This window comes from Leptonychotes weddellii, chromosome 2, assembly GCF_054177405.1.
Source record: "Leptonychotes weddellii isolate Sample4059 chromosome 2, ASM5417740v2, whole genome shotgun sequence".
NCBI classification, from domain to species: Eukaryota; Metazoa; Chordata; class Mammalia; order Carnivora; family Phocidae; genus Leptonychotes; species Leptonychotes weddellii.
The window spans coordinates 126,324,199-126,339,971 of record NC_138370.1 but is presented as its reverse complement, the minus strand read 5'-3'; the positions used below and the strand labels follow the sequence as shown (position 1 = coordinate 126,339,971).

Below are 15,773 nucleotides of genomic sequence, written 5' to 3'. Positions count from 1 at the left end.
GGTGAAGATATATAGATTCTAAATAAAAATATTTATTGAATACATTCTATGTGAATGGAATTATGTAAAGTGAAACCAAGGCAAGTGTGAACTTATTTTAAGAAATTAATAGTGTAGTGGCTATCCATGCATATATAAAAAGAATATTCAAGGGGTGCCTGGGTGGCTCACTTGGTTAAGCAACTGCCTTCGGCTCAGGTCATGATCCTGGAGTCCCGGGATCGAGTCCCACATCGGGCTCCCTGCTCGGCGGGGAGTCTGCTTCTCCCTCTGATCCTCCCCCTCTCATGCTTCTGTCTCCCATTCTCTCTCAGATAAATAAATAAAATCTTTAAAAAAAAAATAAAAAAATAAAAAGAATATTCAATTAACTGACTCAAAGCAGAATAAGGAATCTGTAAGAAGCTTATTTCAAAGACAGTTTTGAAGATGTAGACACATCATCTTGTTTAAATTGCCAGGAAAGCTAAAAACCTGTAACTCAGCCTTAAAGGAACAAGTAGGTTTTGACAGGTTATGATACCTGGAGACAGGAGAAAGGGAGTTTTAAAAGGTCTCACTTAGAGTTTCCCTTGAAACTTTGCAAATGGATAGGAGGTGTAATAAAGTGAAATATAGAGCATATTGAGGACATAAAAAAATAATACTAATTGTTACTTATGAAACAAAGTGGAAATTTCAAATCTTCTTGGTTAAAATCCTAATAATTTGAATACTTTATTTATAACTCTGTTCCATGCAAAATTAATGGATTATTATAGAAGGACCATCAAAATCCCCTAGCATTTTAAAAGTGTTCTTTTTAAACTTGGGTACAGAACTTATGTTCTACCAGCTTCTAATTATGCTTTTTCTTTTCTACCTCTCCTTTGTTCAGGTCCATCATGAGTGAGAGATGGGACTCAAACTCTTCAGAAAACTGGCATGACATTTGGAGTGTCAATGACACAAAGTATCACCTATACTCAGATATCAATATCACCTATGTGAACTACTATCTTCACCAGCCTCAAGTGGCAGCAATCTTCATTATTTCCTACTTTCTGATCTTCTTCCTGTGCATGGTGGGAAATACAGTGGTTTGCTTTACTGTAATGAGGAACAAACATATGCATACAGTCACTAATCTCTTTATCTTGAACCTGGCAATAAGTGATTTACTGGTTGGCATATTTTGTATGCCTATCACGCTGCTGGACAATATCATAGCAGGTACGTTGACTTGTGTACAGTGCAAGATGATAGCAGGAAACCTCTGTCCCTTATCCCTGCACCTATGGCAGGGCCATCCATTCATTTGCAAATATTTATGGAGTTCCAAGAATTGCTCCAGGTACCTGCCCTCATAGAGTCTACATTCTAAAGGAGGAGAAAGAAAATGAGCAAATAGATATAAGTAGTCAGAGGTTAATAAGAATTAGGGATAAAAAAACAAAGCAGGTGACAGAGATGAAGAGTAGAAACTCATTTTTAGAGTATTCACTGAAGGTCATCAGAAAATGAGATCTAACATTTCTTACTAAAGACTTTGAATTTGCTTGATATAGTTCAGGGCACCTATAATGTGGTAGAAATATTATTGGTAATAGTATGTACTATAAAGTTCAAGGAAGTGTTAAGTCTGGTTTCAACGGATCCAATGTCTTCAATTTAACAGGCAGATATTGAGGCCCTCTTGTGGTTAGCTAGGAAGATTTCCAATAGTTTTTGAGGGAAGAGGGAGCAGCAGTCCCAGTGATTTCTCAAAAAGTGGTAGCTCATCAGTGATAATGTATATATGCAACACAAATAACTTCACATTGTAGTAGTGGTTAGAGTACTACCCTAGAGTACTTCTGGCCTGTATGACTAGTTCTCTAGTACTACATTATATACCCTGGAAGTGCAGGGGCACTGTATCTCCAGCTCCCAGAGCCATTTTGGTGCATAGTACCTGCTTAACAAGTATTTGTTGTATTAATTAATGAACAGTATTCAAGATATTCATATTCCAAATCTGTATAAGAAAAAAAAATGATGGAAGGTGGGTGGGGGGATGGGGTAACTGGATGATGGGCATTCAGGAGGGCACTTGAAGTAAGGAGCACTGGGTGTTGTATGCAACTGATAAATCACTGAATTCTACCTCTGAAGATAATAATACAGTATATGTTAATTAAATTGAATTTAAAAAAATTTCAAATGATACCATAGTTGCATATCAAAAATATTTAGAGCCTATTGTAGTTCTTAGCCTTTCATAGCATTATCAGTTTACTGAAGAATAAGAGGTTTCTCTTTAGAGTTAACTTCTGTTTCCTTCCTTTCTCTGGAGTGGGAGCCAGGGAGAGTTTAAGAGTGCCTCTTTTAGCATCTGTACTCATAGATTCTGCATTTTTGTGAGGTCTAGCATTAAAAAAATATTTATCAAGAATGTATATTTTAAAAACAAAGGATGTACATTTTTAAGATACTGTGCTAGGCAAAAAGAATGAAAGAATTGATTTAAATTATTGTTATTGCTCTCAAGAAACTTATTTTGCCAGTAAGAAATGCTCTCAGTATCTCCCTCCTATAAGTATTTATAATGAAATTATTATCTCAACTTTTCCATACACATTATTACCCTTCCTTACCCCTGATTCCCATTCGTGGGAGGCAGCCACATTCAGCATGTTGCCTTTATTTTCCGTAGTTACTCTCCTATTTTTAAGCAACCTGTTTCCATTATTATGTATTATCTTCACACTGTGGGAGATGTACTTTAGTTGTCTTAATCCTCTCCTACCACAAGAGGTAGTGTCCCTCACCAGACTCCACTGAAATGACATAGAGCAAAAGAACATAAATCCATAGAAACTGTCAGATACTGCCGAGTGTGAAGCTGGGAAAGCAGGACTGGCTGGAATCATGTACAAATGCAATCAGATGCATTTATATAAACATACAAATACACATTCACACTCTTTCCCAATGTAATTATAATATTTTGTTAAGTCAGTTCGCAGAGAATACATTCCTATTGTTTCATGTAGCTTAGCCCTGCTGAGGCATGTTGAGTGCTAGGACATCAATTTCTTTCTTATAAAATGTTTTCTTGGATTTAATAAGGGCATCATGTTTTGATTTACTTAGTTTGGGGTATGTACATATAAGTAATATATTCTCAAATTCTCTTCCAGGAGTGTTAATTTCTTGTAAATACCTTCAAACATATCAGGCAACATGTGAATTGCATCTTTTTTCTAGAGATATACCCCCCCCACCCCGCTCTCTACCCTTCGGTCCCTATTCAGGCATCTTGCTCTTCAGGCATGGAGCTCAGCAGCTACTGCTCTGGGATGTCCCTTCACTGAGAACCTAACAATTCTCTTCACCTCTCTTAGTGCTCAATCCCCTGTTTTCTGGAGCCATGTCTTCTTTCTTGGTTTATTTGTCTATCACTTTCCTGAGAAAGTGTGCATTAAGATTTAAAAAAAAAAAAAAATTGAGATCTGGTTTGTCTGTAATTATCGTTATTCTGCCCTCATATTTGATTATAGTTAGCTGTATAAAGTATTCAAGGCTGGACATTTTAACAGAGATGTCTCTATTGTTACTCTGAGACTGATATTACTGCTAAAAAATCTAAATGACTTTACACTCTTGCTTCTTTTATCCTGATTTGCATTTTGTTTTTTCTCCTGAAAACTCCTAGAACTTCTCTTTAGCTTTAGTGTTCTGAATTTCAGGCAATTATGCCTTGGAAAAATCTTGTTATTTTTCATTTATTGTGTTGGAGACAAACGAGGTCCTTTCAATCAAAATAGAATGCTTCTTAATCCTGGGGAATTTTCTTGTATAATTCTCTTCCATTTTACTTTTTTCAATTCCTATTAGATAACAGGAATAATGGCTTGCCATTTTTTTTAATCTTTTTCATTTTCTGTTCCTCATTCCATTTTCAAAGATTTTCTCAATTTTCTCTTCTAGACATATTGAGTTCTACATTTGTCATATTTTAAATTCTTTGAGCTATTTTTATTTTCTGCATGTTTCTTATACTGTCATGCACATTTCATGGATAAAATTTGTTGTATCTGAAGTTTATTTTTTTGTTTTTATTTTAATTCCAGTTAAGTGTTATATTACTTTCAGGTGTACAATATAGTGATTCAAAAATTACACACATTACCTGGTGCTCATCATGCCAAGTGCACTCCTCAATCCCCATCGCTTACTTAACTCATCCCCCCACCCACCTCCCCTCTGATGACCATCAGTTTGTTCTCTATAGTTAAGACCCTGTTGCTTGGTTTGTCTTTCTCCCTATGCTAGTTTGTTTTGTTTCTTAAATTCCGCATAGGAGTGAAATCATATGGTATTTGTCTTTTTCTGACAGGCTTACTTCGCCTAGCATGATACTCTCTAGGTCCACCCATGTAGTTGCAAATGGCAAGATTTCATTTTTTTGTGTGTGTGGCTGAATAATATTCCATTGCATGCAATGGCTATTGTGTATATATATATATATACACACAAACACCACTTTGCATGTACACACACATATATACACACGTGTGTATGTATATACACACACACATTGCATATATATACACCACATTGCATATACATATCATTGCATATATATATATATACACACACACAAACACCACTTTGCATGTACACACACGCATGTGTGTATGTATATATATACACACACCACATTGCATGTATATCCACCACATTGCATATACATACATATACATACCACATTGCATATACATATCATTGCATATATATATATATATATATATATATATATATAAACACACACACACACACCACATCTTCTTTATATCTATCTATATACCACATCTTGTTTATCCATTCATCAGTCAATGGACACCTGAGCTGTTTCCCTGATGGTAAGTGCTGATGAGCATCTTTTCATGTGCCTATTGGCCTCCTGTATGTTGTCATTGGAGAAATGTCTGTTCATGTCTTCTGCCCATTTTTTAATGGGGTTATTTGGTTTGGGGGTGTTGAGCTGTTTATATTCTCCCATCACAGAGGTTGCCTTTTAGTTTTGTTGATTGTTTCCTTCACTGTGCCAAAGCTTTCTATTTTGATAAAGTCCCAATAGTTTATTTTTGTGTTTTCTTTGCCTCAGGAGACATATCTAGAAAAAAAGTTGCTATGATGTCAGAGAAGTTACTGCCTGTGTTCTCTTCTAGGATTTTTATGGTTTCAAGTCTTTAATACATTTCAAGTTTATTTTTGTGTATGGTATAAGAAAGTGGTCCAGTTTTCCCAACACTATTTGTTGAAGAGACTGTCTTTTTCCCATTGGATATTCTTTCCTGCTTTGCTGAAGATTAACTGGCTATATAATTGTGGGTTTATTTTTGGGTTTTCTATTTTGTTTCATTGATCTATGTGTCTAATTTTCTGCCAGTACAATACTGTTTTGATTACTACAGCTTTGTAATATAACTTGAAGTCCAGAATTGTGATGCCTCCAGCTTTGCTTTTCTTTTTCAAGATTGCTTTGGTTATTTGGGGTCTTTTGTGGTTCCATATAAATTTTAGGATTGTTTGTTCTAGTTCTGTGAAAAATGATGTTTATATTTTGATAGGCATTGGAAGTATAAACATTTTAACAATATTTGTTTTTCCAATCCATGAGCATGGAATGTCTTTCCATTTCTTTGTGTCATCTTCAATTTCTTTCATCAGTGTTTTATGGTTTTCAGAGTATAGGTCTTTCACCTCTTTGGTTAGGTTTCTTCCTAGGTCTCTTATTATTTGTGGTGCAATTTTAAATGGGATTGTTTTCTTAATTTCTCTTTCTGCTGCTTCATTACTAGTATATAGAAATGCAACAGATTTCTGTACATTGATTTTGTATCCTTTACTGAATTCGTGTATCAGTTCTAGCAGTTTTTTGGCATAGTCTTTCAGATTTTCAGTATAGAGTATCAGGTCTTCTGCAAATAGTGAAAGTTTTACTTTTTCCTTACTGATTTGGATGCCTTTTACTTCTTTTTCTTGTCTGATTGCTGTGCTTAGGACTTATGGTACTATGTTGAAAAAAAGTGGTGAGAGTGGACATCCTTCTCTTATTCCTGATCTTAGGAGAAGAGCTCTCAGTTTTTCCTCATTAAGGATGATGTTAGCTGTGAGCTTTCCATATATGGCCTTTATTATGTTGAGGTATGTTCCCTCTAAACCTACTTTCCTGAAGGGTTTTTATCATGAATGGATGTTGAATCTTGTCAAATGCTTTTTCTGCCATTATTGAAATGATCATATGGTTTTTACCCTTTCTCTTACTGATGTGATATATCATGTTAATTGATTTGTGAATATTGAACCACCCTTGCAACCCAGGAATAAATCCCACTTGGTTGTGGTGAATAATTTTTTTTAACATATTGTAGGATTTTGCTAGTATTTTTTTTTAAAGATTTTATTTATTTGAGAGAGAGAGAATGAGAGAGAGTGAGCACACGAGAGGGGGGAGGGTCAGAGGGAGAAGCAGATCCCCTGCCGAGCAAGGAGCCCGACATGGGACTCGATCCCGGGACTCCAGGATCATGACCTGAGCCGAAGGCAGTCGCTTAACCAACTGAGCCACCCAGGCGCCCGCATTTTGCTAGTATTTTGTTGACGATTTTTGCATCTGTGCTTATCAGAGATACTGGCTTATAGTTCCCGTTTTCATGGTGTCTTTATCGGGTTTTGGTATTAGGGTAATGCTGGCCCCATACAATGAATTTGGAAATTTTCCTTCCTTTTCTATTTTTTTGAATGGTTTGAGGAGAATAGGTATTAACTCTTCTTTAAATGTTTGGTAGAATTCATCTTGAAGCCATCTGGTCCTGGACTTTTGTCAGGAGTTTGTGATTACTGATTCAATTTCTTTGTTGTGTAATTGGTCTGTTCAAATTTTCTATTTCTCCCTGTTTCAGTTTTGGTAGGTTATATGTTTCTAGGAATTTATCCATTTCTTCTAGGTTGTATATTCTCATAACTGTTTTGTATTTCTGTGGTGTTGGTTGTTTTTTTTTCTCATTTGTAATTTTGTGTCCTTTCTCCTTGATACATCTGGCTATTTTCATCTACTTGATTTACATGGTTTTCTCTTAGGTTTCTTTTTTCCTATTTGTTATAGTCACTTCTATATTTGAGGTTTCCTTTATGTCAATTGCTACTTAGCTGCCTGTGTTTCAAAGTGAGACACAGTGTGGCTGTCTTGGACCTCTGCGTGCCTTAGGTTTGAGGTTCGGCCCACTCTCAGCTTCTTTAGTTTGGGCCATTCATTGGGAAATCCATGACTGTCAAAATCTGCACATTAGTGTTCTTGGAAGGATCACATTCCCCAGAAGGAAATTCTCTGATCTATTGCCAGAGGAATCATAATACTGGCTGCTGAATTCCAGAGCTCAGTGGGTCCCTGGGCAACAGAATTGAGTGCAGAGCATATATTTTTACTTAATCCTTCTGCATCATTGTGGTACCCACTCCACCTGTACCTGGTGAGTCAGTCTAGAGCCCCTTTGCTTCCACCTCCTCAGAGTAACTTCCATCCTTCTGCTGGCCAGGGGAAAAGCAAGTGGCATCTGGTTACATTTATTCATAATTCAGCCCACTGTGTTATTTTCCCAGCTTCACATTCTTTCCAGTTGAGTTTTCTTTTCCCTAGTGCTTTCATTTTAGTGGAATTTAGTGAGGGAGGTGAGATAAATCATATGCTTATTTTTTTTTTTTTTTGACCAAAGGCTATTCACACTCCTTTTTGCTTTTTTTGTTTAATATTGTAACAGCCAAATAATTTTAGGACTGGGAAAACATGCTCTCTCTTGGTTTCTATTCAGTAGAATCACTCAAGCATCTATTTTAAGATGGTCTGGATAGATGACAAAATATTTTCTTTTAGATATGCTTGGATTATTTAGATTTGGGGGGAATATTTTAAATTAGGTAAAATTGGGGCGCCTTGGTTAAGTGTCTGCCTTCGGCTCAGGTCATGATCCCAGAGTCCTAGGACCTAGCCCCACGTCGGACTTCCTGCTCAGTGGGGAGCCTGCTTCTCACTCTCCCTCTGTCTGCCACTCTCTCTGTCAAATAAATAAAATCTAAAAAAAATAGGTAAAAATAAATTGCATGATCTTTTTAAAAAAAATGAATGTTGCCTTATCTTTTAGGAAACTAGAATAGTTGCTTACTTTCCTATAATAGCAGATGGGTCGTTATTTCCTTTATAAACAAACATTTCAGTAAATGAGGTTTGATAAGAAAGTAATTCAAATAGACTACTTTTGTAAAGTGCTCTTGCTTCTCAAAGTATGTTTTAGGCTGCTATAACAAAATACCATAGACTAGGTGGCTTAAACAACAGACATTTATTTTCTATTTCAGAGGCTAGAAGTCGGAGATCAGGGTGATACATGGTCAGGTGGTTGGTGAGGTCCTTTTTTTGGTTTGTAGACAGCCACCTTCTTGCTGTGTGCTCGCATGGACTTTCCTCAGTGCATGTTCATGGAAAGGAAAGCTCTCTTCTTCTAAGGGCACTAATCCCATCATGTGGGTACCACCCTTGTGGTACTATCTATCTATCTAAATATATTTATTTTCCAGAGGCCCCTCCTCCAAATACACTAAGGCTTAAGGCTTCAATATATGCATTTGAATGGGGAGGGGGTACAAACATTCACTCTATATTATATATGAATAAATATTTATTCTACATCTACCTCCTGTTCCTCATAATTTATGGGGTATATTTCCAAATTATAAAACCAATATTCTGCCTGTCTTATTCATTTAAAGGGCTTTACTGAATAAGGGTTAATGGTTTAGGCTCTGGAACCATACAGCTGGGGTTGAAATCCTAAGTATGCTAACTAACGGTGGCAAGGTATGTGATATTTGTGTATTTATTACCTATTCTATATCATGAGGAGGAGAATAAAGCCTTCGAAAGCCTGTTTGGGGAATTAGATAAGTTAATAGGTACAAAGCACTTACTACAGTGCCTAGAAGTTGTAACTGACACTAGTAGTAGTATATTAAAAAGTTATAATTAAGTTCTGACATTAGTAGTAGTATACTAAAAACAGAGCTCTGGAGATATTAATGAAAATAATGGAAAACAATGTTCCCTGGACGTCATTTAGGAAATAGTTGCATCAGTTTTGATTTCATGCTTTTCTGTTCATATTTAAAAATATATATATGATCTATTCAAAGACTGTTTCACATCCCTTTCAGGATGGCCCTTTGGAAGCACAATGTGCAAGATCAGTGGATTCATCCAGGGAATATCAGTTGCGGCTTCAGTCTTTACTTTAGTTGCGATAGCTGTGGATAGGTAAGTCAGCACCAAAATCTGAATCTAGTGAAAAATGTATAACCTACTAAATTTGGTTATACCTGCCCAAAATTATAATATCTACTCTTTTAAGAGCATGGCATATATCTGCTAAAGGTTCAGTAATAAAACTATTAAAATTTCCATTTTTTAAATTAAATAATTAGGGATGACATGTGTCTTAGTTTGGGCTGCTGTCACAAGATGCCATAGAGTATGTGTCTGAAACAACAGAAATTTATTTCTCACAGTTCTGGAGGCTGGGCAGTCCAAGGTCAGGATGCCAGGAGCTTCTGTGTCTGGTGAGAGACCTTTTCCTGGTTTGCAAAAGGCCATTCTCTCTGTGGAACCAGGAGCTCTAATCTCCTCTTTTTACACTAATCCCATCATGGGGACACCACCCTTTTGATCTCATCTGAACCGAATTACCTCCATCTACCATTTGAAACCCTAACCCTTATTCAAGGTATGAATTTTGGGGGGACACAAACATAAAATCCATAACATCATAGTTATACTGTTTTTCACTAGAACCTTCACTTTTCTAATGGTGGAAAATGTGAAATAAATCTGAAACTTTATCCAGATTTTAAGAGAAAATGTACTAATACATTCATTTACACATAGTGTTGAGGTGTGCCTGTCCTGGGCTGTATATCATCTAAAACATATCAGACAGGGGCACCTGGGTGACTCAGATGTTAGGTGTCTGCCTTCAGCTCATGTCACAATCTCCAGGTTCTAGGATTGAACCCCAGGTTGGGCTCTCTGTTCCTCAAATGAATAAATAAAATCTTAAAACAAATTAGACAAAGTGCTGCCTAAAGAGACAGACACATTAACAAATACTTACAAATAATACTCTCTAACATAACAACTGTACAAAGGAGAAAGTGATCAAGTTACCTCTCAGGACAGAGAGTGTTGGGTTCACATCCTGATCCCTCAAGATTTAGAAATTAACCTTGAGAAGAAACAGAGGAAAGAGCATCTCTTAAGACAGGGATATATACCCCTCATCAGGCTCCCTGCTCGGCGGGAAGCCTGCTTCTCCCACTCCCCCTGCTTGTGTTCCCTCTCTGGCTGTGTCTCTCTCTCTCTGTCAAATAAAAAAAAAGAAAGGTATATATATATATAGGGCACTTGAAATAGGAGGATATTTATCAAGAAAAGTGCAGAGAGGCAGGCCAGCTAGAACACGGGAGGGTGGAATGGCGTATTAGGTGTGACCACACGTAGGTTTTCCATGGGCCTGTCTTCCATTTGTCCTGAAGACAGCAGGGAGCTACTGAAGTCTTTTATACAGGGGAATAATGACTAGATTTTCATTTTAGAAAAACAGAAAGGGTTTGGAGTTATGTAAGATTGGAGAAAGGAAGAACAGTTAAACTTTTGTAACAACCAAGATGGGAGAGGATGTAAGGCAATGGCAATTGAGAGAGATTTGAGAGGGAAACTGAACAATGACCCCAAAAATTGTTGACATCAAAAAACAACTTGGTAGATTCTATTTTCAATATAAATCTAAGAACCTATCTTATAGATCTAGCTTTTTGGTTTCCATGTAGAGAGAATAGAATTTACAATATATGCTAACCAAGAAATGCCAAAGATAGCTTTTTACATTAAAATTTGGGAGCTATTTCCAAATTTACTACATCCTGTTACTACTAATTTTTTGCATACTAATTTATACTAGTAAATAATGCTACTACTAAATTATTTTGTTATGAATGTTTGTAATACTATTACAATTATTTATCTCTACCGTGAATAAAAAAATATCCTTTGCATTTTCTACTTGAATCTTGAGCTTATCAGGTTTACTTTCACATTGCATTTAGTATTAAATATCCCTAAATTACTCTTTCACTGTTTCTAGGATGCCTCCTAAACAGAGATTTCATTTTAAAAAGGTTAAAACAATAAGTATATTCAATGGATAACTGTATGCTGGCTAAAATCAATTAACTAGGTCAATGTATATCAAAATGCATAAATTTCAAAAGCATACAATCTCAAAGCTATAAAATGATACATATAATATGGTGCCATAATATAGAATTTAAAATGTTCTAAATGCAGACTAATACAACAACTTTAGGATTTCTGAGGAAAATGGAATAGGATTAGGATTGAATAGAGCTACCAAAAAATTTCATCTGTATCTCTCACATTTTAGGTCTTTTAAAAAGTGATGAAACCATGGTTCCCCTGCCGTGACATACCCTTTGCTCTCTGCCTTCCCATCCATGTATCATTTCTCTATAGTTTCAGTTATCTATTGCAATATAACAAGTCACCTCCCAAGACAAACCACTTAGTGGCTCATGATGCTCATGAATTTATGATGAGGGAAGTTTCACTGATTGGAAACATATACCTTGTCTCTGCTCCACTTGGCATCAGAGAGGGAGTTCTAGGGCCAGGAATGCAGCCTTTCCCTTATGTTGGTGCCCAGACTGGGAAGACTTGAACAGCTAGGAGATAGAACTGGGGCTTCTCAAGCCCTACATGGGCTCCACTGCATGGCAGGTTCAAGGTAGCTGAACTTCTATCAGTCCAAGGCATGTGTGTCCTAAGAGAACGTGCCAGTGAAAGTCATGCAGTGTCCCTTCTGCATCCTATTCATTAGAAGTGAGTCACAAAGTCCATTCAATGGACTTTGGAAGGCATGTTCAAGAATTTAGACCTGTTTTAAAACCACCGCACCTTCATCTCTCTCTGAACTACTGGCACCCAAATGCCTTTTTCAGGGTCTCTTCTACAAAAAAAAATCTCCCAAACCTATTTCTCTAGATTAAGTCTTTCTCCTAAATTTCATATTTGTTTCTGAATAATTTCACCTGAACATCCAACAACAACCACCTCTAAACAGACCCAGAATTGAACTTTCTTCACTACCAGTCCTCCACAAAAAAAACTAAACGAAAAGCTCTTTTTCTCATTTTCCCCAGTCAGGGAATGGCAGGATCACATATCCAATCTAAGTGAAAATCTTGAGATTTATCCTTGAACCTTCCTTTTCTCTCCAACTTCTTTCTAGTCACTCTTCAAATCCCATCAGTTCTGGGTGCTCACTGGTCCTGAACAAGGCACCATCCCCCATTGCTTGAGCTAGAATACTGAGGTTTTTTTTTTCCCTAACTGATTGTCATGATTAATTTTATATGTGAACTTGACTGTGTCACGGGGAGCCCAGATATTTGGTCAAACATTATTCTGGGTGTGTCTGGTTGGACTAACATTTGAATCAATAGGCTGAGTAAAAGATTGCCCTCCCTAATCTGGGTGGCCCTTATTCAATCAGCTGAAGGCCCAAATACAAACAGAAAGGCTGACCTTCCTGCAAGTAAGAGTATTCCTCCTGCCTGACTTTTTGAGCTGAGGCATCAGTCTTTCTGTCTTCTGACTGGAACTACATTAGCTCTTCTGGGGTTTGAGCCTGATGGCTTTTAGAGTGTAACTTATATCCATGGCTGTCCTGTTCTCAAGCCTTTGGATATGAACTGGAACTATACCATTGGCTGTCCTGTGTCTCCATTTTGCCCCAACTGCAGATCTTGGGACTTCTCAACTTCCATAACCGCATGAGCCAATCCCTTAAAATAAATATCTTTCTATATATTTATACATACTGTTTGGCTCTGTTCCCCTAGAGAACCCTGACTAATGCAGTGGCCAAGTCTAAACTCTAGCATGATTTTAGAATAATTACACAATATTTTCATTGACTATTTCCTGGCAGAGAGCATTTTCTTCATGTTCATCTTTGTCTATTTGTTGAATAAATGAAAAAATATATGAAGCCCCAATAGTTGGTTTACAAAAAGAACAAGATACCTAGAATTGTGCCTATGAAGTTACCCATAATTTAAGGATGAGTAGATGGGGAGACTCATTAATTAGAAGACTAAAAGAAAATTTGGAGGTTAAGACAGCAGACTTTACACGTGAAATAAAGGACAACAGAGCAAGCAATGTTCAAGTTAATTAGTATATGAAGAGATGTCAGATAAATTAATATGGAGTTGCTGCTGAGCCACTAAAAGCTTTGTTTTCTTATCTGCAGATCTGGAAAGTAATAATTTTCATATTTCCACTTTACAGAGTCATTACAAAAACGAAAGATTAAATAGGTGATAGTACTTTGAAAAATATAGTATTATATAGATGTATATGGTATGATTATAACTATCATAGTGAGTATGAATAATGCCAAGACTCGCAGTAGCAAAATTGCAGTTAAATGAAATCAGGGTTATGCTATGTACTGACATTGAATTTCCATGCTCATCAGAGGACATAGAACTTCTGGAAGGCATGTAATCAGAACTCGTAATGGAAACTCTCAGACTGTTATAGCTGTGAATCAAGCACCAAAACACTTAGTGGCCTGAAACAAAAATGCTTAAACATTTGTCATGATTCTATGGTTTGGTTGGGTGCCTCTGTGTCATCACTCAGGCTTCTATTTATGTCATGCTTGCTAATGTTCAATTGGCCAAGCACAAAGATGACATGGGAAGGGAGCACAGAAGGTCATGAAGGAGAGTTTAACAATATGGACTTATGTGTAGTTGTGGGCAAGATTTTTTTACTTTTTCTAAGCCTATTTTGCCATCTTTTAAGTGGGGAAGTTTAAAAAGAGTCTGGAACAGAATACTAAATATTCATGTTCAATATCTGCTAGTTACCACAGTCACCTATCATTAATAGTGACTAATATAGTGTCTGATACTCAACTTATTCATATTTTGAGTTGAGATTTGTATCACTCACAAAAAATATCAATGCATGCTTCTCTATTGCTAATGGTAACTTTATGTTTTTGAGGGGAACATGAGTGGGAGAATTAAATTTAATTCACAACTTGGTCAGAAGGTATAAGGCAGTGCTCCACTGATAACTTGCCTTTGACTGCAGGTTCCGGTGCATTGTCTACCCTTTTAAACCAAAGCTCACTATCAAGACAGCATTTGTCATTATTGTGATCATTTGGGTCCTGGCCATTGCCATTATGTCCCCATCTGCAATAATGTTACATGTACAAGAAGAAAAATATTACCAAGTGAGACTCAACTCCCAGAATAAAACCAGTCCAGTCTACTGGTGCCGGGAAGACTGGCCAAATCAGGAAATGAGGAAGATCTACACCACTGTGCTGTTTGCCAACATCTACCTGGTTCCCCTGTCCCTCATTGTCATCATGTATGGAAGGATTGGAATTTCACTCTTCAAGATGACAGCGCCCCACACAGACAAACGGAACCAGGAACAGTGGCACATGGTGTCGAAGAAGAAGCAGAAGGTCATTAAAATGCTCCTGATCGTGGCCCTGCTTTTTATTCTCTCCTGGCTGCCTCTGTGGACACTGATGATGCTCTCAGACTACACTGACCTGTCTCCAAATGAACTGCGGGTCATCAACATCTACATCTACCCTTTTGCACACTGGCTGGCCTTTTGCAACAGCAGCGTCAATCCCATCATTTATGGTTTCTTCAATGAGAATTTTCACCGTGCTTTCCAAGATGCTTTTCACCTCCAGCTCTGCCAAAAAAGAGCAAAACCCAAGGAAACCTACACCCTAAGAGCTAAAGACAATGTGATTATAAATACATCTCATCAGTTAGCCCAGGGACCTACTGTTCAAAATTCACATGAGGAAAATTTGCCGTGTAGGAAAAGTGCTGAAAAACCCAAACAAGAATTGACGATGGAAGAATTAGGGGAAGCTATCCACAGCAATGAGATTTTAAAAGAGCTGGTATGATGATTTTAACTATACTGTGTGTTATATATAGAAATACTCTTGCTTTAGCTTTGTACTTCAATTGTTTCTGAGAATGTTCTAAAGAAAAAATGTACTAAAAGACCTCTATGAACAGAAATGAAAAAAAAAGCAGTCTTATGTTCATATTCAATCTTATGGTATATAAAATATATAGATACTCACATACAAATTTGCCTGGATAAAACCATTTTCTAGGAATAATTTTCAAAGCTTGACCTTTTCCATTTTAGCCTTTTGTATATGAGTCAACCACGTGTATTATGGGTATACCAATAAACACAACATACACACACACCCATTTTCCCCAAATGGTGATAAATGGGCAATTCTTTGCATAAGAGTACATTTTGTCAATTCCATCTTTGCTTTTGGAGTTGGAATTTTAGACTGCAGAATTATTTGTGCTTTTAAAATACACTTAGCTTTCTTAGAAATAAGAACTACAATAGCAAATAGACACTATTTCTTTGTGTTTAAAGGTTGATTTTTTTCTTTTAACGAATATAGTTAAAGTTGGTGAAATCATAACATTGTTGGCTTTTTAATATTTTCATAAATAGGGGCGCCTGTGTGGCTCAGTTGGTTAAACATCCGACTCTTGTCAAATATTTTTTATTATTTTTAGTTTTTGATTTCAGCTCA

At 36.7% G+C, this 15,773-nt stretch overlaps 1 protein-coding gene across 1 annotated transcript; it reads left to right on the top strand.

Moving 5' to 3' along the window:
* The first annotated feature begins 884 nt into the window (after nt 1–884).
* Nucleotides 885–15,516, top strand: NPFFR2 (neuropeptide FF receptor 2). Its single transcript, XM_006740664.2, has 3 exons — nt 885–1,212; nt 9,235–9,334; nt 14,261–15,516. The coding sequence occupies exons 1-3, from the start codon at nt 885–887 to the stop codon at nt 15,108–15,110; spliced, it is 1,278 nt and encodes a 425-aa protein (XP_006740727.1). The 3' UTR covers nt 15,111–15,516.
* Nucleotides 15,517–15,773: the final 257 nt, after the last annotated feature.

Coding starts and splice junctions, on each gene's coding strand:
- NPFFR2 (XM_006740664.2), top strand. CDS start 885: ATGAGTGAGAGATGGGACTCAAACTCTTCAGAAAACTGGCATGACATT. Junction 1,213..9,234: donor GCTGGACAATATCATAGCAG/GTACGTTGACTT, acceptor CATCCCTTTCAG/GATGGCCCTTTGGAAGCACA. Junction 9,335..14,260: donor GTTGCGATAGCTGTGGATAG/GTAAGTCAGCAC, acceptor CTTTGACTGCAG/GTTCCGGTGCATTGTCTACC.